The 26,244-nt window shown below is 39.5% G+C and overlaps 1 protein-coding gene across 1 annotated transcript in view; it reads left to right on the top strand.

Annotated features, from left to right (window-relative positions):
• The first annotated feature begins 2,919 nt into the window (after positions 1-2,919).
• Positions 2,920-26,244, top strand: part of mogat2 (monoacylglycerol O-acyltransferase 2) — a 66,900-nt gene continuing 43,575 nt past the window's right edge. Inside the window, exons 1-2 of the mRNA XM_061898150.1 lie at positions 2,920-3,170; positions 3,282-3,460. Coding sequence (XP_061754134.1) covers positions 3,077-3,170; positions 3,282-3,460 — 273 coding nt within the window. The 5' untranslated portion in view covers positions 2,920-3,076. The remainder of the gene's footprint in view (positions 3,171-3,281; positions 3,461-26,244) is intronic.

Here is a 26,244-nt window from a genome sequence, read left to right as displayed (position 1 = left end):
AAATCATTGTATTCCGTTTATATTTACATCTAACACAATTTTCCAACTTGTATAGAAATGGGCTTTGTTTTTATTTATTTTAGCACAAAGTAATTGTATGTAAATAAAATCGTTGTCACTTATTTATGATTCCCTTTTTATGCAGCATAATTGGTTAGTACGAATTTTTCTAATGCACCTGACCTATGCCTAAAGTTTATGTGTTCAAAAAAATGTATTGGTATTTTTGGTTATTAACATGTGTTTTTTAATATTATTTGACACGGTTGTAAACTGTAATTGTAAAGTGAGTTAAATAAAATTAATAAATACGATTAAAATCAAGAGTAGAGATGACTAATTTAGTGTTAATATTTGAGTGGGCCCCGTGGACCCCTCTAGTGGAAAATTTGGGCCCCGAAGTAAGAAAAGTTAAGAACCCCTGGTCTAAATGCAGTGGGGGACCGTGCGTTTCTCACCTAGGCCTCCAGTGATGTCCAACTTAGTCCGACTTTACTTCTCAAAATAGCGTACTTAATGTCACCACATGGCCAGGGATGGAGATACTGAGCAGAAACCCATTTGCACACTACTGAGCTTTGAAGCCCCTCAACAAGTGTACAAAATAGTCTATATTTCGGCGCATTTAACATTCATTAAACCCGCTTAAACAATTAAAACATATCTTACATGGTAGTGTCAAAATTGTATCAATGATATAAAACAAATGAAACATGAAAAAATAAAGGAATAAAATATTTTAACTCACAATTTGTAGAACCCACTTGACGCCGTATAAGCCAGTGGTACCGCTTGTAATTGGTTGATTCGAGTGAAACTTTTCACCACTGGGACAGCTTAGCTAGGTTCTGGTGTCGACCATCAACGTCTTACAATATGTAGTTTCTCTTTAAATATCTTTCTTGAAAATGGCTTTGCAAATATATATCTGCAACCTAATCATCATTCTGCACTCCCTCTTTCTGGGTTAAAAAAGTGAGAACCGATGAGTTTTCTGTGGCTTTCTTTGGCTCGTTTGGCTACGGTGCCACTTCCTGTTTTCGCAACCTGTGATTGGATACTCACTTGGGAGTCCCAAGTGAGTATCCAATCACAGGACGTGTAAATGTCAGGTTTAACTTGAGGCCAGCTAGAAGACCTTACTGACAACAACTCGTGATCTGATTGGCTATCGCAATTATCTATCGCCTCTATGTGCCCATTCACTTGCAGTCCACAGACGCCCGCATTGTTGATTCTGAAGGCCCTGGGCAGATTTGGTACAGCATGGCAATATAAGCTAGCTGAATATTAATTGGATACAAACTGTAACATACAAACAACAGCATTGGGAGGAGCATAATATGACATGAAGAGAATATGAATAATATTTGGTGAAAGTAAATGAAAAATTACTTTTATCTTTAACCATGATTACCATGAATTGATTTATGTGGACCCCGACTTAAACACGTTGAAAAACTTATTCGGGTGATACTATTTAGTGGCCAATTGTACGGAATATGTACTGTACTGTGCAATCTACTAATACAAGTTTCAATCAATCAGTCAATCAATCAATCAATCAATCATTGATCATGATTTCTGGTTATGTTAGGCCAGGAGAGAAGGCCTTGCTGGCCCTGCCGGCACACCAATATCTTAAGGCAGTTAAAGGCCTACTGATATGAGATTTTCTTATTCAAACGGGGATAGCAGGTCCATTCTATGTGTCATACTTGATCATTTCGCGATATTGCCATATTTTTGCTGAAAAGATTTAGTAGAGAACATCGACGATAAAGTTCGCAACTTTTGGTCGCCAATAAAAAAGCATTCCCTGTACCGGAAGTAGCAGACGATGTGCGCGTGACGTCACGGGTTGTCGGTCTCCTCACATTGTTTATAATCTTAGCCACCAGCAGCAAGAGCGATTCGGACCAAGAAAGCGACGATTTCCCCATTCATTTGAACGAGGATGAAAGATTCGTGGGTGAGGAAAGTTAGAGTGAAACACTAGAAAGAAAAAAAAGGCGAGGGCAGTGAGAGCGATTCAGATGTTATTAGACACATTTACTAGGATAATTCTGGAAAATCCCTTATCTGATTATTGTGTTACTAGTGTTTTAGTGATATTATAAAGTCATACCTGAAAGTTGGAGGGGTTTGGTGACCGCCAGTGTCTCTGATGGAAGCCATGGAGGAGCCAAGAAAGTCACAGCTGCCTTTTTGACAGCTGCTGCAGCAGGACGCAGGCTCCGCTGATGTCTCCGGTAAGAGCCGACTTATTACCACAATTTTCTCACCGAAACCTGCCGGTTGACATGTAGTCGGGAAACATGTTCGCTTGACCGCTCTGTTCCATACTAAAGCTACAAAACAAACAAAGAAACACCAGCTGTGTTTTGGTTGCTAAAGGCAGCTGCAATCCATTGCTTTCCACCAACAGCAATGTTCTTTATAGTCTCCATTATTAATTGAACAAATTGCAAAAGATTCAGCAACACGGATGTCCAAATACTGTGTAATTATGCGATTAAAGCAGACGACTTTTAGCCGTGAGTGGTACTGGGATAAAATGTCCGGTTTAACCAATAACATCACAAGCACGCGTCAAAATAAGCATAGTTGTTGGTTTCAGTAGGCCTTTAAAGAACCTACTACAAAAACGCTAGTCAGATCCCCAACATGTCAGGAGCGCTCTGCTGTTTTTGAGGACCTACAAGTTAAATATCTTTTACATGCAAAGACAGGAATGTACTGCAATTTGTTTTCCAGAAACTAGTCAAAATACATTTGCAACAACAGCAAAAAAACAAAACCCAAACCCCGGTCAAAGAGCCTCTCTACGACAGGAGTGCTGTGCTGATTTTAAAGAAGTGCTGTGGAAATGCGGGTCAAAGATCTCCTATTCAGTGCGAGCGCTGTGTTCTACAAAGGGAGTGCTCTGGCGAGCGCCGCGGGGTCAAAGGTGAGCTGAGATTGAGTGAGATAAAAGATCCACAGGGAGGAAACGGAGACCTTGGACCCACTTCACCGCCTCCTCCTGCTAGCAGTCGCAGGCGTGCGAGAGTTTCAGTGCTTCTTCCGAGACAACATGAAGATCGCCCTGGCCCCCTTGGACGTGCCGCTAGGCAGGAGACTACAGACAGCCGCCGTGCTGCAATGGGTCTTCTCCTTCCTCGGCTTGGGTGAGTCTGTGTGGCATTTATGTTATGTTATATTTAGTTACTGTACAAGCTCTCTATCACTGCACTATGAATACATGGATTCCAATATTATTATGAATGTTGTCTCCTCAGCACCTACATGTATCTTCCTGTTCCTCTACCTGCTCTTTACTCGCTTCTGGTTGGTCAGCGTTATCTACTCGGTCTGGTGGTTCCTGGACTACGACACTCCGGCGCGCGGAGGGCGGAGGGTGCCTTACCTGTGTGGCATAAGAATGTGGGACTACATGCGGGACTACTTTCCCATCAAGGTGAGCAGGAGAATATTACGTGTACTATTTGACATCCAGTCAAGAAAATATGTTTTGGAGTTCATCCCCTTAAAACGGGGGTCGGCAATGCACGTTTTTTCGAGCCACAAGCGGCCCTCCAGCGGCGCCCTGGAGCTTTTTACGAAAATGTATGAAAATGTAAAAAGATGAAGAAAAAATATGATTTTTGTTTTACAAATGGTTAGAAATCCCGCTGTTTAGATTAAACATGCTTCACTGATGAAAGTGTTTGGCACGCAGTTCTTGAATGCAACTTAGTTTGTTTCCATGTACAACTTTCTTTGATGCTGCCACAGAAAAAACTGTTTTATGCCACTCCTTCTTTGGTTCATTTTGTCCACCAAACATTTTATGCTGTGCGTGAATCCACAAAGGTAAGCTTTGTTGGTGTTATTGGCTTGTGTACAGTGCGTATCAGACATATTTGGTCACTGCATGACTGCAAGCTAATCGATGCTAACATGCTATTTATGCTGGCTGTATGTACATAATGCATCATTATATATGGTATTTTAGGTATATTAGAACTAATTTTATTTGTAGTTTTCGTTTCCTTCAATTTGAACATTAATATCTATACCTTTGGCCATTCTACACTGCAAAAACTGAACTCTAAGTAAGATGAAATATCTCAAATAAGGGTGATATTTGCTTATTTTCTGTCTGATAAGATATTTATTCTCACTAAGCAGATTTTATGTTAGAGTGTTTTACTTGTTTTAGGTGTTTTGGTCCTAAATGATCTCAGTAAGATATTACAGCGTGTTGCTGAGATTTTATGACCTTTATTGAGTAAAACATGCTTGAAAGTAGAATATCAAATGCAACTTATACTCCAGTGCATCTTATATATGTTTATATACGTATATATACCTTTATAGTTAGATCTATGAGTAGACCTACAAAATTTGTTAAAAAGTGAGCATGCTAACATTGCCATGCTAACATGCTAAAAGTTATCATTTTGTCAAGTAACTGCATGTTAGACTCTGTGGTGTATGCCAGTATAAATTAACAAAAAAGATAGCATGCTAACATTTAGCATTTGCCCAGTCACTAAACATTAGACTCTGAGATGTATACCTGCATAGATAAGTAAACAAAGATGGCTTGTTAACAGTAAGCATGCGTAAAGTATCAAAATATTTGACTCTGAGGTGTATACAAGCAGACAATAGCAAAAACGATAGCATGCTAACAGTTAGCATGTGTCCAGTAACTAAACACCAGATTCTGAGGTGTATACCAGAAGAAAATAGTGAAAAAAGATATCATGCTAACCTTGCCATGTTGACAGTTAGCATGTAACATTAAGTAACTAAACATTAAAGTCTCATGTGTATATCAGCATAACATAACAAAACAGATTGCTTGCAAACAGTTAGCATGTGTTCAGTAAAAAAACATTAGACTCTGAGGTGTCAGCACCAATTAGCAAAAAAGATAGCACGATAACATTGTCATGCTGATATGCAAACAGTTATGAATCAAATAAAAACATATTCTGGGGTGTATACCTGTATAAATTAACAAAAAAGATCATATGCTAACAGTTATCATGTGTCCAGTAACTAAACAAACGAGGTGTGTACCGGCATATATTCGTTAAAAAAAAGATGACATGTTAACAGTAAGCATGAGTGAAGTACCAACCGTTAGTATGTGTCCAGTAACTAAATATAAGACTCTGAGGTGTATAACAGCATAAACGAGCAAAAAAGATGTCATAATAGTAAGCATGTGTGAAGTTCCTAAAATCAGTCTGAGGTGTATAGCAGTTTAAATTTGAAAAAAAGATAGTACGCTAACATGCTAATAGTTCACACGTATCACGTAACTAAATAATAGACTCTAAGGTAAATACAAACATAACTTTTCCAAAAAAATAACATGGTAACCTTACAATGCTAGCAATTTATTAACATTAGCATGGACAATGGTGACTTTTGAGTGGTTTGAATTGGTTAACAAATACGGTATTGATAACACTTTTTAATAGAGAACAGCTGTTATGAGAAAGTGGAAAATAAGTAAATGTTTGGACATAAAAATAGATAGTATGAATGAATATTATTTGTTGTTGTCTTAAGGCTATTTTATGTAGGTTGTTTTAAAAGCGCTGAGCTGGATTGCGGTTCAATTTCGTTGTTTCCATACAATGACAATAAAATAATTCTGATTCTGATTTCGAACAAGATAGCAGTTTCAACAGGATATATCGCGTCTTTTACATTTCTCTTTACAACATGCTCAAAAAGGAGTAGGAAGACGAGCTTACCGTATTTCCTTGAATTGCCGCCGGGGCACTAATTAATTTAAAACCTCTTCTCACTCCTGCGCTTACCAAAGGCATGCGGTAAAAGTAATCATGCGCTAATTATTTTAAAACCTCTTCTCACTCCGGCACTTACCAAAGGCATGCAGTAAAAATTTGAATGTGATGTAAGCTTGGACCTTAAATCTTACTGAATAGCTCTTAATCTTCTTCCCTTTATGCGATTTCAAATTACCGGTATTTAAATCAGCCTCCTCCATTTTGAAAATCATGACAAGGGAAGTGTCACTTGTGACGTCACGAGTTTGACCAGGTGGTAATACTAAGCATGCGCTAATTATTTTGCGAAGCGAGTTTGACCCGGCAGTAATTCAAGGCAGGCGCATACTATATGCCCTGCTGCAATTCAAGGAAATACGGTATTTATTCCTACCCATTTTCCACAACAAAGCCGTTCCTTACACATATATGTTCACTTCCTGTTTTCAATTTGTAGCAGTTATATCAATGTTATCCAAATACAAACCCCGTTACCATATGAGTTGGGAAATTGTGTTGGATGTAAATATAAACGGAATACAATGATTTGCAAATCCTTTTCAACCCATATTCAATTGAATGCACTACAAAGACAACATATTTGATATGCAAACTCATAAACTTTTTTTTTTTTGCAAATAATAATAAAAAATAGAATTTCATGGCTGCAACACGTGCCAAAGTAGTTGGGAAAGGGCATGTTCACCACTGTGTTACATCACCTTTTCTGTTAACAACATTCAATAAACGTTTGGGAACAGAGGAAACTAATTGTTGAAGCTTTGAAAGAGGAATTCTTTCCCATTTTTGAATTATGTCGAGCTTCAGTCGTTCAACAGTCCGGGGTCTCCGCTGTCGTATTTTACTCTTCATAATGCGCCACAAATGTTCGATGGGACTGGACTGCAGGCGGGCCAGGAAAGTACCCGCACTATTTTACTACGAAGCCACGCTGTTGTAACACGTGGCTTGACATTGTTTTGCTGAAATAAGCAGGGGCGTCCATGATAACATATGTTGCTCCAAAACCTGTATGTACCTTTCAGCATTAATGGTGCCATCACAGATGTGTAAGTTACCCATGCCTTGGGCTCTAATATCAATAAATCAATAAATCAATCAATCAATCAATGTTTATCTATACAGCCCTAAATCACTAGTGTCTCGAAGGGCTGCACAAACCACAACACAAACCACAACGACATCCTCGGTAGAGCCCACATAAGGGCAAAGAAAGCTCACACCCAGCGGGACGTCGGTGACAGTGACAATGATGACTATGAGAAACCTTGGAGAGGACTGCATATGTGGGCAATCCCCCTCCTCTGGGGGACCGAAGGCAATGGATGTCGAGCGGGTCTAACATGATACTGTGAAAGTTCAATCCATAGTGGATCCAACACGACCGTGAAAGTCCAGTCCAAAGTGGATCCAACACAGTAGCGAGAGTCCCGTCCTTAGTGGAACCAACAGGAAACAATCCCAAGCGGAGGCGATTCAGCAGCGGATCAGCAGCGCAGAGATGTCTCGAGTTGATACACATGCGAGCGGTCCAACCTGGGTCCCGACTCTGGATGAGCGGTCCATCCTTGGTCCCGACTCTCTGGACAGCCAGTAATTCATCCATGGCCACCGGACCGGACCCCCTCCACAAGGGAGAGTGGGACATAGGAGAAAAAGAAAAGAAACGGCAGATCAACTGGTCTGAAAAGGGAGTCTATTTAAAGGCTAGAGTATACAAATGAGTTTTAAGGTGAGACTTAAATGCTTCTACTAAGGGAGCATTTCGAACTGTTACCGGGATGGCATTCCAGAGTACTGGAGCCCGAACGGAAAACACTCTACAGCCCGCAGACTTTTTTTGGGCTCTGGGAATCACTAATAAGTCCTTTGAACGCAGATTTCTTGCCGTTACATATGGTACAATACAGTCGGCAAGATAGGCTGGAGCTAGACCGTGTAGTATTTTATACGTAAGTAGTAAAACTTAAAAGTCACATCTAAGAGGGGAACATTATCACCAGACCTATGTAAGCGTCAATATATACCTTGATGTTGCAGAAAAATGACCATATGTTTTTTTAACCGATTTCCAAACTCTAAAAGGGTGAATTTGGCGATTGAAACACCTTTCAATTGTTCACTGTCAGAGCAATGACCTTTCACCCGTGACGTCACAACGGGAAGCAATCCACCATTTTCTCAAACACATTACACACACAAGTCAAATCAGCTCTGTTATTTTACGTTTTTTCGACTGTTTTCCGTACCATGGAGATATTATGCCTCGTCGATGTGTTGTCTGAGGGTGTAACAACACGATCAGGGACAGATTCAAGTTGTCTTACGTGGAGTGTGCTAATCAGACATATCAATGGTCACGGCATGCTAATCGATGCTAACATGCTATTTAGGCTAGCTGTATGTACATATTGCATCATTATGCCTTATTTGTAGCTATATTTGCATACAGCCTTTCCCTCCACCCACATTTAATGCCAAACAAACACATACCAATCAACGGATTTAAGTTGCAGCTGTGGTCAAAAGATGCGAAAGTCTCTCGTTTGTTCTGCACACTTTACCGACGATAGCGATGCTACGACAGAGATGGCACAGAGATGTGTGGATATCCTGCGACACTCAAAGCAGATGCATTTCCAGCGATAAAGTCAACGAAATCACAAAGGTGAGTTTTGTTGATGTTATTGACTTATGTGGAGCGTGCTAATCAGACATATTTGGTCACGGCATGACTGCAAGCTAATTTGCATCCAGCCTTTCCCTCCACCCACATTTAATGCCAAACAAACACATACCAATCGACAGATGCAAGTTGCACCAGTGATCAAAAGATGCAATCGTTGGTTAGAAGGCGATCGCCGAATTCGTCCTCGTTGCAGCTGTCTGTCGTGGTATGGCTCAATAGCTTCAGTTTCATCTTCAATTTCGTTTTTGCTATCTGCCTCCACACTCCAACCATCCGTTTCAATAAATGCGTAATCTGTTAAATCTCTTAAACCACTGAAATCCAAGTCTGAATCTGAGCTAATGTCGCTATACCTTTCTGTTCTATCCGCCATGTTTGTTTGTTACATTGGCTTTACGCAGTGACGTCACATGACAATAGAGGGGTGGATATACCGATGGTGAAAATCAGGCACTTTGAAGCCGTTTTTCGGGATATTGCGTGATGGGTAAATTTTTTTTAAAACTTTGAAAAATAAAACAAGCCACTGGGAACTGATATTATTTGGTTTTAACCCCTTCTGAAATTGTGATAATGTTCCCCTTTAAGTGCACAGGAAGCCAGTGCAGGTGAGCCAGTATAGGCAAAATTAGATCAAACTTTCTTGTTCTTGTCAAAAGTCTAGTAGCCACATTTTGTACCAACTCTAATCTTTTAATGCTAGACATGGGGAGACCCGAAAATAATACGTTACAGTAATCGAGGCGAGACGTAACAAACGCATGGATAATAATCTCGGCGTCGTCAGTGGACAAAATGGAGCGAATTTTAGCGATATTACGGAGATGAAAGAAGGCCGTTTTAGTAACGCTTTTAATGTGTGACTCAAAAGAGAGAGTTGGGTCGAAGATAATACCCAGATTCTTTACCGAGGCGCCTTGTTTAATTGTTTGGTTGTCAAATGTTAAAGTTGTATTATTAAATAGAGGTTGGTATCCGTTTCCGTTTTTTTGGCGTTGAGTTGCAAAAAGTTAGCGGACATCCATTGTTTAATTTCTTTAAGACGCGCCTCCAGCTGACTACAATCCGGCGTGTTGGTCAGCTTTAGGGGCATGTAGAGTTGAGTGTCATCAGCATAACAGGGAAAGCTAACACAGTATTTGCGTATGATGTCACCTAGCGGCAGCATGTAGATGCTGAAGAGTGCAGGGCCAAGGACCGAACCCTGGGGAACTCCACACGTTACCTTAACGTAGTCCGAGGTCACATTGTTATGGGAGACGAACTGCATCCTGTCAGTAATATAGGAGTTAAACCAAGACAGGGCTAAGTCTGACATACCAATTCGTGTTTTGATACGCTCTAATGAAATATTTTGATCGACGGTATCGAAAGCAGTGTTAAGATAGAGGAGCAGCAACATAGATGACGTATCAGAATCCATCGTTAGCAATAGATCATTAGTCATTTTATCAAGGGCTGTCTCCGTAAGTGATTTGCCCTGAAACTGGATTGAAGGTTTCACATAGATTGTTAGACGCTAAGTGTTCATTTAGCTGCTCCGCAACAATTTTTTCGAGGATTTTTTAAATAAAGGGAAGGTGAGACACCGGTCGGTAGTTTACCATGAGGTCAGGATCGAGGTTACCGCTTTTTTGAATGCGAGGGGAACAGTGCCAGAGGAAAGTGATAAGTTTGTAATATTTAGCACTGATGCACCTAATAATACAAAAAGCTCCTTGATAAGTTTCCCAGGAAGTGGGTCAAGTAAACATGATGTTTGTTTTATTCCATTTACACGTTGTAACAATACTTCTAATGTTATTTCATCAAAACGAGAGAAACTATTTTGAGGGGCAGTATCCGCCGTATATACAGTCGTATCTGTGTTAATAGAACCCAGTTGTAGCTGGGACGCATTGTCTTTAATCTCCTTTCTAATGAGTTAAATTTTCTTATTAAAGAATTTCATAAAGTCATCTGCCGAGCGGGTGGAGCTACATGAAGAAGTCCCTTGTTGGGTTAGCGATGCTACCGTACTAAACGAAATGTAGGATCGTTTTTATTAAGGCGGATGAGATTTGAGTAATATTTAGCTTTAGCTAAGGTAAGCATGCGTTTATAAATTATTAAACTATCACTCCGGGCTTGATGGTAAACCTCAAGTTTAGTCGCGCGCCATTTGTGTTCCAGCTTTCTACATGATCATTTCTAAGCTCTAGTTTCTTTTGTAAACCATGGGGTACGCTTTTTTGGAGCCTTTTCTAACTTCAGCGGTGCTATACTATCAATGGTTTCGCGCAGGGCGTCGTTAAAGTTGTTAGTGAGGTTATCAATAGAGCCCACATAATTTGGGAATGGTGCCATTACCGAGGGCAGTAGGCCAGCAAGAGTTGTCGTTGTGGCAGCATTAATGTTGCGGCTGCTATAGCAGTTTTTATTATTATTAGCTTGCCGAACATGAGCCTGAACCTCGAATTTTATAAGGTAATGATCGGACATTACTTTAGTACACGGGAGTATCATAACTTTGGAAACGGTGATACCCCTGACAAGCACTAGGTCTATCGTATTACCATTGCGATACATGGGTTCATTTATTATTTGTGTAAGACCACAGCTATCAATTATAGTCTCGAGCCCCACGCACGGTGGGTCCGATGGGGTATTCATATGGATATTAAAGTCCCCCATTATAATTATATTATCGGCGTGCGTCACTAGATCAGCAACGAACTCTGAGAATTCATTGATGAAGTCCGAATAGGGCCCTGGGGAGCGGTAGATAACAGCCAGGTATAGAGGCAGCTGTGTGACAGACCTCATAGTAAGCACCTCGAATGATTTATATTTATTATTTAGGTCAGGACTAAGGTTAAAGTTTTCGTTGTATATTAGTGCGACCCCCCCACCCCTTTTAAGGGGACGGGCAATGTGCGCATTCATATAGTTAGGAGGAGATGTCTCATTTAGCGCAAAAAAATCATTTGGTTTAAGCCAGGTTTCGCTGAGACCGATGACGTTAAGATTGTTGTCTCTGATGACCTCATTAACTAATAACGTTTTGGGAGACAAATATCTTATGTTTAAAAAGCCTATATTATAGGTCGTGGCCTGTTTTAAGGAGTTTTTGATCAAATTATCCGTAGTAGCAATATTAATAATGTTGTGTTTATTATGCACAGTGCACTTAAAATAATTACGACCATATCTAGGAATTGATATGACGGGAATTTTACGATTGTTTGCTTGGTGCTGCGATAAACTGAACGCATCATAATTTTCCACCTCAGTAGAACGCAGGTCCAACTCTGAAACAGTCATAGCAAAAAAAACGTGTTCTAATTTAGCAGACTCCTCACCCAGATTAGCAGGCTCGCACTTTCCAATTAAATCCAACTTCAGGGTGGAAGGAAGCGGTGTTCTGTGGGGATTAGCCTTTTGCTTTGTTGTTAGCCCCGCTCGGCATCCGTGCTTCTGTTTCCGATCACACCTCTTGCGTGTCTTCCGTAGACGGCCCCCACCGGTACTATACTTTGCTGCTTCACAGGCCGCTGGATGTAGCCGGCAAAGTATTCCCATGCTAGCGAGGTGGTCCAACGTACACACATCTTTTTAGTCCAAAACGGCCCGATCTATACACATCCAGAATTGTCTGGCGGTCGTAAGTGATCATGGAGTTTCCACGCTGTAAGCCAGCCATGAAATTTGCAGAATTGTCCGGTATTTTTGCCAAATGTTCCCTTTCTACCAAGAGCTTCTGCAAGCCGCAGCCCATCTTGGAATATACGCCCTCATACCATCACAGACACTGGCTTTTGAACTTTTCGCTTATAACAATCCGGATGGTTATTTTCCTCTTTGTTCCGGAGGACACCACGTCCACAGTTTCCAAATATAATTTGAAATGTGGACTCGTCAGACCACAGAACACTTTACCACTTTGCATCAGTCCATGTCAGATGAATTCGGGCCAAGCGAAGCCGGCGGCGTTCCCTGGTGTTGTTGATAAATGCCTTTGGCTTTGCATAGTACAGTTTTAACTTGCACTTACAGATGTAGCGACCAACTATAGGTACTGACAGTGGTTTTATTAAGTGTTCCTGAGCCCATGTGGTGATATCCTTTACACACTGATTTCAGTTTTTGATGCAGTACCGCCTGAGGGATCAAAAGTCCGTAATATCCTCGCTTACATGCAGTGATTTCCCCAAATTCTCTGAACCTTTTGATGATTTTACGGACCGTAAATGGTAAAATCCCTAAATTCCTTGCAATAGCTCGTTGAGAAATGCTGTTCTTACAAATTGGTGACCCTCGCCCCATCCTTGTTTGTGAATTACTTAGCATTTCATGGAAGCTGCTTTTATACCCAATCATGGCACCCACCTGTTCTCAATTAGCCTGCACACCTGTGGGATGTTTCAAATAAGTGTTTGATGAGCATTCCTCAACTTAATCAGTATTTATTGCCACCTTTGCCAACTTCTTTGTCACGTGTTGCTGGCATCAAATTCTAAAGTTAATGATTATTTGAAAAAAAAAAAAATGTTTATCAGTTTTAACTTCAAATATGTTGTCTTTGTAGCATATTCAATTGAATATGGGTTGAAAATGATTTGCAAATCATTGTATTCCGTTTATATTTACATGTAAAACAATTTCCCAACTCATATGGAAACAGGGTTTGTACAACAGTTCTCTTCATAGATAGTTAAGTCAGTTACGATTCACGTAAAGCAATCCATCATATTTTATTTTCAATAAATATCATTGTTTCTCTTCCTTATACACTGTAAACATGTTTTGTTTCAACAACCTCTGAAACTGCTCAACCCATTTGGTAATGTAATTCCACATACTGATATGCTAAAGGTCTCAAGTGTTGTATGTGCATACACATTTTGCTATGAGGTTATATTTCTTCTCTAGCAGGTAATAGTTTGTTTTGTACAAAATACTAGCTGTTTGGAAATTCCCTGTATCGTGGAATTTCAGTATTGTTGATTCAATAAATAAAGGGTTTGTAGGTTTTCTATAGCCAACATTATGTATTATTCGAATTGATATTTTCTGTAACAAAGTTAGTGAATGTAGTTATTTTGTAATTATTTCCCCATATTTCTAGAGGCAAGTTGTTTTTCCACGCTACTGATTATTTAACACGTAGAATGCTAAGTTATAAGTCAGCATAAGAGCTGGTTACAAAGTTAACTTTGCGTCAGTCTTTTTCTGGGAATGACGATGTGTGTGTGTGTGTGTGTGTGTGTGTGTGTGTGTGTGTTTGTGTGTGTGTGTAGTGTCTACACTACACTGTCTTGCATCATGATCAGAAGTGGGTAGAGTAGCCAGAAATCGTACTCAAGTAAGAGTACTGTTACCTTAGAGATTTATTACTTAAGTAAAAGTAAGGAATAGTCACCCAAATATTTACTTGGGTAAAAGTAAAAAGTATGTTGTGAAAAACTACTCAAATACTGAGTAACCTGTTAATTTAATGATGACAGCAACAAACAATGCACAAATACATAAGAATAGCAATGAACAAATTCAGAGCCAAGAATATCTCTTAAGCAAGTAAAACAATAATATATCAGAAGCAAAAATACTTTAATATTCCCCGAGCGGAAAAATATATTATTTTTAAAATATTATTATTACAATGATATAATAAAATGTATTAAGTAATAATATGAGTTTGCATGTTCGCCCTTTTAATGCGTGGGTTCCCTCCTCCCGCTTCCAAAAACATGCACCTGGGGATAGATAGGTTGATTGGCAAACACTAAACTGTCCCTAGTGTGTGAATGTGAGTGTGAATGTTTTCCGTCTATCTGTTTTGGCCCTGCGATGAGGTGGCGACTTGTCCAGGGTGTACTTCGCCTTCCGCCCGATTGTAGCTGAGATAGGCACAAGCGCCCCCCGGAACCCCAAAGGGAATAAGCGGTAGAAAATGGATGGATGGAAGTAATAATACATTAAAATAAAAACAATTAAGGCAAATTGAGCCACAATAACGTAACAGCACCATTAGCTCAGTAGGCAGAGATTTACAAAGGAAAATAACAAGTTAGCCTTCACCCAAATCATAAACTCTGATAGGTGTGGGCTGCACCTGGGAACACATGTGCACTTCTGATTGGTGTTTGTATGCATGTGTGTGTGTCTGTCCGTCTATGAGGCTGCAGTACGTTATTAAATTATACCCAAACTACGCACATTTGACAGTGATTCATAGCTCGGAAGCTAACATTAGCCCGCGGTGACAGACAAAATGACTACTAACGTTACTTATGGCGATGTGCTTCCTCAAATTTGACGTTGAGTTCATGTGAGCTGAAATGTCCACTTGTTTGGGGAGACACATATGAGAACGCATTACATAACTTTTTTTTTGGTTGTCTGAAGCGTGAACATCGATTTTATGTGAGGCCAGGGGTGTTTGCGTTCGTTGTCATCTCTGCCATTGTTGTTGTTGTTGTTTGCCACTGAAACTTTTTGGGCAGTTATTCATGTGGCTCTGTTTGATTGGTGAAACGGAGTCAACCGTCACCAGTGACTGCATTTGATTGGTGAAACGCAGGCATGCGATAGATCCTACTATGAAGGTCTGTCCGACAAGCCAAAACAAAAAAAATGTGTATTAACAGATCGATAAAAATCAGTAGCGAGTAGCGAGCTTAATGTAGATAAATGGAGCGGAGTAAAAGTACAGTTTCTTCTCTATAAAAATACCCAAGTAAAAGTAAAAGTATGTTCAATTAAAACTACTCTTAGAAGTACAATTTATCCCGAAAGTTACTAAAAAACCTCCCAAGACCGGATTTCCCCAAATCGTCTTCCTATGGCACAAAACATTTGACCTAAAATGTATTTTGCCAGAGAGAAAGTGCAGACGTGTGTGAACAGAATAAGACGTCAAGACTGGGGATATGTGACAGTATGTCCCACCGGGGCTTCACGGTGGAACAGGGGGTTAGTGCGTCTGCCTCACAATACAAAGGTCCTGAGTAGTCCTGGGTTCAATCCGGACTCGGGATCTTTCTGTGTGGAGTTTGCATGTTCTCCCTGTGAATGCGTGGGTTCCCTCCGGGTTTTCCGGCTTCCTCACACTTTCAAAGACATGCACCTGGGGATAGGTTGATTGGCAACACTAAATGAGTGTGAATGTTGTCTGTCCATCTGTGTTGGCCCTGCGAAGAGGTGGCGACTTGTCCAGGGTGTACACCGCCTTCTGCCCGATTGTAGCTGAGATAGGCACCAGCGCCCCCCGCAACCCCAAAGGGAATAAGCGGCAGTAAATGGATGGATGTCCCACGAGCAGAGCCGATACAAAAAATGAGCACAGGGTGGGTTCCCATTCAAGTGACCTGTTTTAAACTTTGCTTGTAAATCATATTGCCATAGTTACGCAATATATTAGAAATTTTAATGCGTTTTTTTTATATATCTTTTTAATTGACTTAAAATTGTGATGAATAGGAATTGTGTATTGGATGTGAATTGATTTTTCCTTCACCACTCATTTGCATGGAATGTCCTGAATAATATGATGATAAACGGTAAGCACGACACATACAAGTTTGATATCAGAGATGGTTGTTTGCAAATATTTATTAATGATTGTCTTTTTTGACAGTTCTGAAATTAAAAACAGTTAGATAAAATATAACTTGTCCAGGGTGCACCTTGCCTTCTGGCCAAGTGCAGCTGGGATAGGCTCCAGTCCACCTGTGACACCAACATGGGCAAGCAGTAGAAAAATGGATGAACAGATGGATTTAATAAAATAGATTGGGAATGTTGCCTGTCTATCTGTGTTTGCCCTGAATGATTTGTCCAGGGTGTAACCCGCCTTCCGCCCTTGTGCAGCTGGGATAGGCTCCATCACCTCCGCAACCCCGTAACGGACAAGCTGTAGACAATGGATGGATGGATTTCAGATGATCCTAATACTATATAAATATAATACAATTTTGGCCATTACCTTTTACTTTTCTTTTTATCATTTTATTTATTGACAGTTACTGTGAGTGGATGATGTAATAGTTATTTAGTGCTTTATTCTTTTCAAATTATACCAGTATGTCTGAATGTAGGTATCACTTTTTTATGGAATCCTCCTTTAAGACAGTCAATAACATTTATAAAACTATGTCATAACATATTACAATCTAGTATAACTTACATTAAATGTTTTTCCAAACCAAAGCAGTACAGGATTGGTCACGGTGACGTCATGGCCCTTGGACTCTTTTTAGCCTGTTGGTTCCCTCTTGTGGTCTTGTGAGCTAAATGCTTCTGCTGCTAAGGTGTCAAAAAAACACCACTACACCATAATTTTATTTTAAAATAGTATTAAATTAATATAAAATTGAACTTAAAAAAAAATACTGAACAATATTGTCCTATTTTGATTAACTATATCATTCTTACAATAGAAAGTGTAGGAACTATACGTGCATCCAATTATTTAGATGATACTATCATTAAAGAAAATACTTTGGTGCAGATCTGGATAAAGGAGTGTATATATGAATATATTTATTTCAAGTGTTAGACATCATCAAAAAATGTTAGTACACATCGTGATTCTCCATGGTAACGCAGCTGGGAACTGGCAACTTGTCCAGGGTGTACCTCGCCTACCGCCCAAATGCAGCTGAGATAAGCTCCAGCGACCCTCCATGACCCCGAAAGGGACAAGAGGTAAAAAATGGATGGATGGACCGCTTTTTTAAATTTTTTTAAACCGTTCTGTAATGGTCATATTGTTGTTACTCAACCAGCATTTGTGGGTCTGATGGACCCTTTGCATTTTGTGGCTTTTAATGCCTCACAATCAAACTCTTTTATGTTAAAACACTGAACAGAGGTTTACCTTATCCCAATAAACATCAGTTTTATTTTTATTTATTTATTTTTTGTCTTGTCCAGCTTCTCAGGCAAATCATATAGTTGATGTAGATGCCCATATCGGCTGTTCAGATTTACTATACAGAAGAGAACTGTAGGATAATTCTCTTGTTGCCTTATTTGAATTTGACTTTATTAAATGCATTTATATTATCATTTGGTGCAGGAGGGGATAGAAAGAGAAAAAAAGGAAGACAGAGGGGGAAATTGTGGGGATAAGAGGGGGATTAGACAGAGAGACAAAAACAACAACAGCAAACACAACAAAAACAACAACAATAGAACAACACCAGCACATACGATATGTACAAATATGATCGTAAAAGTGATAGCAAATAAGCAGTTAGTGAAATAAATAATAATAGAGAAATGACAATGATCGTTTTTACACTACAACTGGAGCAATACAAATACCAATAGAAAAAGCGCTATTGATCATGAACAATATCAATAGTTTACCTCTATTATCAACAATACAGTTGTTCAAATGCAACAATACGTATACATACTAACTAGAAAGACAAATACAATTAAAAAATAATTAAATAAAAAGGAATACCGAAAGATGGAAGGGAAGGGAGCGAGGCAACCTATATTAATCTTGTAGATTGTTATAGTAGCAATAGGTTAAGCTTTGTCAATATGCCATGTGTTACCCAGTTTACCCTAGGGCAACAACATTGATATATGTTTGATGGAACGTGATTATGTGCATGAGTGTATGTATGTATATGTACTTGTATATGAACAGAATGTGTATATGAATGTTTGTACAGTAAATGTATATGTACAGTATGTGTATATGTATGTTTGTTTGTACAGTGAATGTGTATGTACAGTATATGTATGTTTGTACAGTGAATGTATATGTACAGTATATGTATGTTTGTACAGTGAATGTATATGTACAGTATGTGTATGTTAGTACCATGAATGTGCGTGTATATGCACGAACTTGGAATATGAAGGTATGTTCTGTATTTGTGTATGTATGTGGGAGCGTAGGTACCTATGTACAGTATGTACGTTTGTATGTATGAATAACAGTGTGTGTGTGTGTGTGTGTGTGTGTGTGTGTGTGTGTGTGTGTGTGTGTGTGTGTGTGTGTGTGTGTGTGTGTGAGTGTGTGTGTGTGTGTGTGTGTGTGTGTGTGTAAGTATATGTTTTAAAGCACACTGTCGGGTTACAAAGCACACTGTCGAGTTTTTAGAAAAAAAAAAAAAAAAAAGGATTTTAAGATTGCCTATTAGTCCGGAAAATACGGTAATTTATATTTGCATGTTTTATGACACATTTGTATGAACTATTGGCTGCATTTTCGTGCTATTATAGCTCACAGGGAACGTTACCCAGCTTGTAAAGATGGTATCAAATCCATTAGAAGAAGACAGCCCGCCATTTCCTTTAATTAGAACACACACATCTATACCTTTGGCTATGCTAAGCCAGTAATTTATTGGGGTTTTCCCACCCTTTGAGAAGTCTTTGTTTTAAGTTAAGTTAAGTTAAGTTAAAGTACCAATGATTGTCAGACACACACTAGGTGTGGTGAAATTTGTCCTTTGCATTTGACCCATCCCCTTGTTCACCCGCTGGGAGGTGAGGGGAGCAGTGAGCAACCCTTGATGCTGAGTGACAAGCAGGGAGGTAATGGGTCCCATTTTTATAGTCTTTGGTATGACTCGCCCGGGGTTTGAACCCACAATCTACCGATCTCAGGGCGGACACTCTAACCACTACTACTCATGTTTTCCAATGTGGCAAAAATGTGTAGAATAAATATTACATTTCAACATTTCTGTCAACGAAGATTTCCGTCAGCCTGCGACACAGTCATTTTGATAGTAGGCTGTTGTAGCAATTTAAACACTTACATAATGCGTTGACTTCAATATAACCCCCTGCCTTATCAGAATCAGAATAAGCTTAAATGGCCAAGTATGTTTAACCAATGGTGTGGTGTTAGGGCCAGCAAGGCCTTCTCTGCTGAACTAACATAAATCATGATCATAGATTAATCCAAGTTAATTTTAATCTACTTTCCATAAAGTATTCATCATCTTCTCCTAATATATTTTTAGGCTTCAGTGTTGCTTTTTTTTTTGGTTGTTAGAGCTTTTATCCAATCAGAATTCAGCTAGCTTGTTGCCAGCGCTGTATGAATTCTGCCAGATAGACAATTGATAGTCATTTGCAATAGCCAATCAGATCACCAGTTTTTGACGGTAGCCCATCTTGGTAGCCTTACGCTAAACGTGACTGTGATTGAATTGTCACTTGTTGCTCCCAAGTGAAAATCCAATCACAAGTTGTAATTTGCGAAAAGCAGGAAGGGGCACCGGAGCCATACCCGGCCAACAGAGAAATCATTGGTTGTAAATTTTTTAACTCACAAAGAAAAAGTTCAACTATTTTATTTATTTATATTTCCACATTTAATGTGTTCTTTACAATTATTTAAATTTTGACAGTAACACGTAAGTTTTTTTTTAAATGCTGATGCGAGTTCATTGATTTTTACAAACCCCGTGTCTGTATAAGTTGGGAAATTGTGTTAGATGTAAATATAAACAGAATACAATGATTTGCAAATCCTTTTCAACCCATATTCAATTTAATGCACTACAAAGACAAGATATTTGATGTTCAAACTCATAAACTTTGTTTTTTTTTTGCAAATAATAATTAACTTAGAATTTCATGGCTGCAACACGTGCCAAAGTAGTTGGGAAAGGGCATGTTCACCACTGTGTTACATCACCTTTTCTTTTAACAACACTCAATAAACGTTTGGGAACTGAGGAAACTAATTGTTGAAGCTTCGAAAGTGGAATTATTTCCCATTCTTGTTTTATGTAGAGCTTCAGTCATTCAACAGTCTCCATTGTCATATTTTACACTTCCTTATGCGCCACACATTTTCGGTCTGGACTGCAAACGGGCCAGGAAAGTACCCGCACTCTTTTTTTATGAAGCCACGCTGTTGAATGCGGGTTGGCATTGTCTTGCTGAAATAAGCAGGGGCGTCCATGAAAAAGACGGCTCTTAGATGGCAGCATATGTTGTTCCAAAACTTGTATGTACCTTTCAGCATTAATGGTGCCTTCACAGATGTGTAAGTTACCCATGTCTCAGGCACTAATGCACCCCCATACCATCACAGATGCTGGCTTTCTAACTTTGCGTCAATAACAGTCTGGATGGTTCGCTTCCTCTTTGATCCGGATGGCACAATGTCGAATATTTCCAAAAACAATTTGAAATGTGGACTCGTCAGACCACAGAACATTGTTCCACTTTACATCAGTCCATCTGAGATGATCTCAGGCCCAGAGAAGCCGGCGGCGTTTCTGGATGTTGTTGATAAATGGCTTTCACTTTGCATAGTAGAGCTTTAACTTGCACTTACAGATGTAAGGACGAACTGTATTTAGTGACAGTGGTTATTTAAAGTGTTCCTGAGCCCATGTGGTGATATCCTTTAGAGACTGATATCAGTGTTTGATACAGTGCCGTCTGAGGGATCGAAGGTCACGGTTATTCAATGTTGGTTTCCGGCCATGCCGCTTACGTGGAGTGATTTCTCCAGATTCTCTGAACCTTTTGATGACATTATGGACCGTAGATGTTGAAATCCCTAAATGTCTTGCAAATGCACTTTGAGAAACGTTGTTCTTAAACTGTTTGACTATTTGCTCACGCAGTTGTGGACAAAGGGGTGTACCCTGCCCCATCCTTTCTTGTGAAAGACTGAGCATTTTTTGACAAGCTGTTTTTATACCCAATCATGGCACCCACCTGTTCCCAATTAGCCTGCACACCTGTGGGATGTTCCAAATAAGTGTTTGATGAGCATTCCTCAACTTTATCAGTATGTATTGCCACCTTTCCCAACTTCTTTGTCACGGGCTGCTGGCATCAAATTCTAAAGTTAATGATTTTATGCAAAAAAAAAAAGGTTATCAGTTTGAACATCAAATATGTTGTCTTTGTAGCATATTCAACTGAATATGGGTTGAAAAGGATTTGCAAATAATTTTATTCCGTTTATATTTACATCTAACACAATTTGCCAACTCATTTGGAAACGGGGTTTGTAAATGTGCCAAAATACAGCCTGTTTTGTACTCTGTTGAGGTGGTTCAATGCGCAGTCGTGCACAAGTGTGTTTCTGTATAGTATTTCTCCAGCCGTGGTCATGTGGGGACATAAATGATGGTCTTTTGAGGAGTATTTATTAAAGTCGGACTACGTAGGACATCATTGAAGGCCTAGTTGGGAAACGCACAGCCCGCCACTGTGTGTAACACACTTGGACTTGCTGTGCTGTTCTCTCTGGTAAGCATGTCGGCCTCACAGTCAGAAGATCGTGGCTTTCAATTTTCCTTAGGGCATCTCTGTGTGGAATTTGCATGGTTAGTTTGTGCGTGCGTGCACGTGTTCCTTGCCAAATGTGGGAATTTAAGTTGAACATTTTGACTTCGCTCCATCCTAAAGCATGTAGAATTGGAATTAGATACAGTCAAAGACAGTATTTGTTACATTTAACAAATACTAAAAATACTCTACAAGCACAAAATAAACACACATTTCCTCCATTTTAAATACTTGGACAGAATAAAGTATTTTGACAAATAAACATATTTCCCACCAATGTCTAACACTTGCTGTAAGTACAAATAATTTAATCCTTCCAGGGTTTCTCAGGCTTTTTTTGGTGACTGTTGGGAATAAAATGCCTACATTTTTCAGACAGTTGCAAGCAAAAGTTCCCATTTTTCAAGGCTTATATTGTTTTCAGTAACATTGAATCAACTTGTGATTTTATGAAGTTGTTATCGATGTTCTAAGTGCTCCTTGTAACCTTAACCTCAAATAGCACAGTATTCCAATAAATTAAACAAAACAAAAATCTGCTTTGATGTGATGATACCTGTTTTACACCACACAGACTTAAACATAAACACTAGATAGGATAGGACAGGTATTTATTGTCATTGCACAAGTATAACGAAACTTTGTTTTCAGCACAAACCTGTTCAAGAATAGACAAACAAACAGTGTACAGAGTTACAGAACAAGAACGCTGATGGGTCGCCATAAGGCACCCCGTAAAAGATGGGAAAAAGGTAAACGCTGGGGAAGGATGAGTAAAAAAATACAATCTCGACTGGGCTCCTAAGTTGGCCCAGTCTGGAGTGGGAAAAAATCTCCATAGCAAAGCGCATATACATATTACAACATATACATCTCGAGATATTTAGCAACAGAGGGAAGGTATATCAAGGTCATGGTGGTAGGCCGGAGCTCTTCAGGCGCTTACCATCCATTCATTACCCCTATGGGATTTGCTTCGAGGGCGTTGGGAGGGGTGAGGGGTGTATGTGTGGCGTATATTTTTTTGTGGATGTGTGTGTGTGTGTTTGTGTAAGCCCGCAGTGTGTCTCTGTTCCGCGGCCCTGATGTATTATACAGTCGTTAGTCCAAAGTCAACAACAACAGGTGTGTGTCCATGAGAGACAAGAAGAGAGTTCGTTGTGTCTTCGCTGCAGTGACCTTCGGGAGAGTCTCGAAGCCAGGGAAACAATCCAAGTTAGAATGATTTGTATGCGAGTGAATATAAAACTTGCTTTTCACTCTAAATTGTCTATGACTGGTCCTCAAAAACTGCGGGGTAGACAGGCAGATGGCAGTAGAATTACATACTCAGAGCTCATTGTAAAGTTACTCTACTGTTTTAAGTCATTATAAGTAATAATAGTAATTAATAATTATGATTATACAAAGAGCTACCAGCAAATGCTTCCATATTGTGCGCTGTCTGCTCTGTCATCCACATGTTGCAGACCTTCTCTGTGTATGTTTTATGCTTGAAAAGTGGGTGTCCATTATAAATTTTAATTTATGTTCAAAGACATTTTCCACCGCGCGTTAAGAGCTTGTGTAAACATTTTGAGAGCAGAAATCTTTGTTGGTAACTGAGAGACGATGAGAGATTATCATCACACTTCAGCATGTCTAACATGTTCATTTGCTAGGTCAGCATTCCAAATGAAAATATGTGGTTAATTTCCTTATCCCGGATAAATAAAAGTTACATCACTATATAAATGCATGTTAACCAGAAAGTAAATGCTTAAACACCACATTACTCAGATGGCTTAGCGCTGTAGACAAGAACAGAAAGTAGGTCTGAGCAATGCGTGAGGATTACAATTTTGTAGTTTTTTAGCAATAAAGGGTTGATGCGTTGTTACATGTTGTCGTTTCTGCTCAAGTATGTTTTGATTAGACGGTTAGATTGCGTGTTTGATTGTGCGGGGAAGTTGCGGGTATTGGACATTGTTGCAAGCGCCGCACATAATTCACAGCAATTGCTTGAATTTGCAATGATTGGCGCTATCGCTATATGGGGGGTTGCTGGAGGGACTGTGTAATGTGTAAATGATGTTCATGGTAATTATATTTTGATTTAGGAATTATAGTAGAATTCTGGAATACACCAAAATTATGAATTGGACTTTCATAGAAATTCAAATTGTACTTTCTTTAATTCAAACTTGAATTGCAGTTTGACCATCTGTTTCCAAACTCAATTACAATTCATGGATTTAAATTGGAATCTGTGAGACATTCTCAATTTTAGCCTGGAAAAAATGTGAGTGTAAATGTTGTTTTTTCTACTATATATATAAATATATGTAGACTCCAGCTCACCCGTGACCCGACTTTTCAGGTGCCTAATGCAGGAATCTTTAACATTATCCAGGACAAGGACCTCCATCCTAATGGAGAGATGGAACTGGTTTGATTGATTCCATCGATCCATCCATTTTCTACCGCTTGTCCCTTTTGGGGTCGCGGGGGGTCGCTGGAGCCTATCTCAGTTGCATTCGGGCGGTAGGCAGGGTACACCCTGGACAAGTCGCCACCTCATCGCAGGGTTTGATTGATTGATTGATTAAAACTTTTATTAGTTTATTGTACAATACAGTATATATTTTGTACAATTGACCACTTAATGGTAACACCCGAATAAGTTTTTCCACTCGTAAATCAATTTATTGTACACTTATGTAGTATCAGCATAATACAGTCATCACACAAATTAATCATCACAGTATAAACATTGATTTATTTACATTATTTACAATCCGGAGGGTGGGATGTGGAGGGGGGATGGATTCCCTACTTGTATATTTAGTATAAAAAATGGTGTTTGAAATCAAACTGGCTCTTAAGGTACTATTGTATCTCGTTTTTCTGCAACATTACAATATAAAAAAATACAGTATAGCGCCACTAATAGCAAGCTGGCAACCTGTGTGCTAATCATCGCTGCCTGGAAACTAGTACGCTAACAGCTAGCTTGTCAATAGCATGCAAATTACCCGCTGGCATCTCAGGCCGCTAATCACTAGCTGGCAACTAAAGTGCTATTCCCCAGATATCTTAATGATAATATAGTTTATTCTTAATGTTTTTACTTGAACCCTGCAATGTACAGTAATTAGGGTGGCCATGTCACTGCCCTTTCTAACCTATGGGTGTGTTGGATCAATGTTAAACCGCGGAACAAAAATATAAACGCATGTGTTTTTGTTCCCATTTTTCATAAGTTGAACTCAAAAATCTAAAACTTTTATTATAAACAAAAAAACACCTATTCCTCTCGTATATTGTTCACAAATCTGTCTAAATCTGTGTCAGTGAGCATTTCTTCTTTGCCAATTATAATCCATCCCACCTCACAGGTGTGGCATACCAAGATGCTGATTAAACAGCATGATTATTGCACAGGTGTGCCTTAGGCATTTCACAATAAAAGGCCACCCTCTGAAATGTGCAGTTTTATCACACAGCACAATGCCACAGATGTCACAAGTTTTGAGGGAGCATGCAGTTGGCATGCTCACTGCAGGAATCTCCACCAGAGTTGTTGCCCATGAATTGAATGTCCATTTCTCTACCATAAGTCATCTCCAAAGGTGTTTCAGAGAATTTGGCAGTATATCCAACCGGCCTCACAACCGCAAACCACGTGTAACCCCATCAGCGCAGGATCACCTCCATGATCGTCTGAAACCAGCAACCCGGTATGAACAGGCGTGTGTTATGGACAATGAACGCAAGTGCATTTTATTAATGACATTTTGATGCATAGAGATTCCGTGACGAGATCCTAAGATCTGTTGTTGTGTCATTCACCCAAGACCATCACCTCACGTTGCAGCATGAGAATGCACGGCCCCCATGTTGCAAGGATCTGTACACAATTCCTGGAAGCTGAAAACATCCCAGTTTTTGCATGGCTACTGTACTCACCGGACATGTCACCCATTCAGCATGTTTGGGATGCTGTGTATCGGCGTATACGGCAGCATGTTCCAGTTCCAGACAACATCCAGCAACTTCGCACAGACATTGAAGAGGAGTGGACCAACATTCCACAGTCCACAACCAACAACCTGATCAACTCTATGCGTGAGGCAAATAGTGGTCACACCAGATACTAACTTCAATAGCATTCAGGCTTCTACAACGATAGTATTAAAATCTCTATCTTTGGCCAAATGTATATAATTGATATCATCCCGCAACCCCACTGACTATCATTGACACATTTTCTGAGACAAGTTTCATGATTTTTTATTGTCGACAATATTGACAAATTGTTGCACATCAACATATTTACAATATTTGCAATAAACCAAATAATCACAGGTAGAGAAGGTTCATAACTAACCGACCCAACATTGTCCATCAACACCATCTGATATCACAAGTGCGCTGATAGTCCCCGCAGACTTTGTATATAAAAACACTTTGTCAGCTGACATACAT

Source organism: Nerophis ophidion, linkage group LG04 (assembly GCF_033978795.1).
Source record: "Nerophis ophidion isolate RoL-2023_Sa linkage group LG04, RoL_Noph_v1.0, whole genome shotgun sequence".
Taxonomy (NCBI): domain Eukaryota; kingdom Metazoa; phylum Chordata; class Actinopteri; order Syngnathiformes; family Syngnathidae; genus Nerophis; species Nerophis ophidion.
The sequence above is the reverse complement of the archived record's forward strand: the minus strand, read 5'-3'. Positions and strand labels throughout refer to the sequence as shown.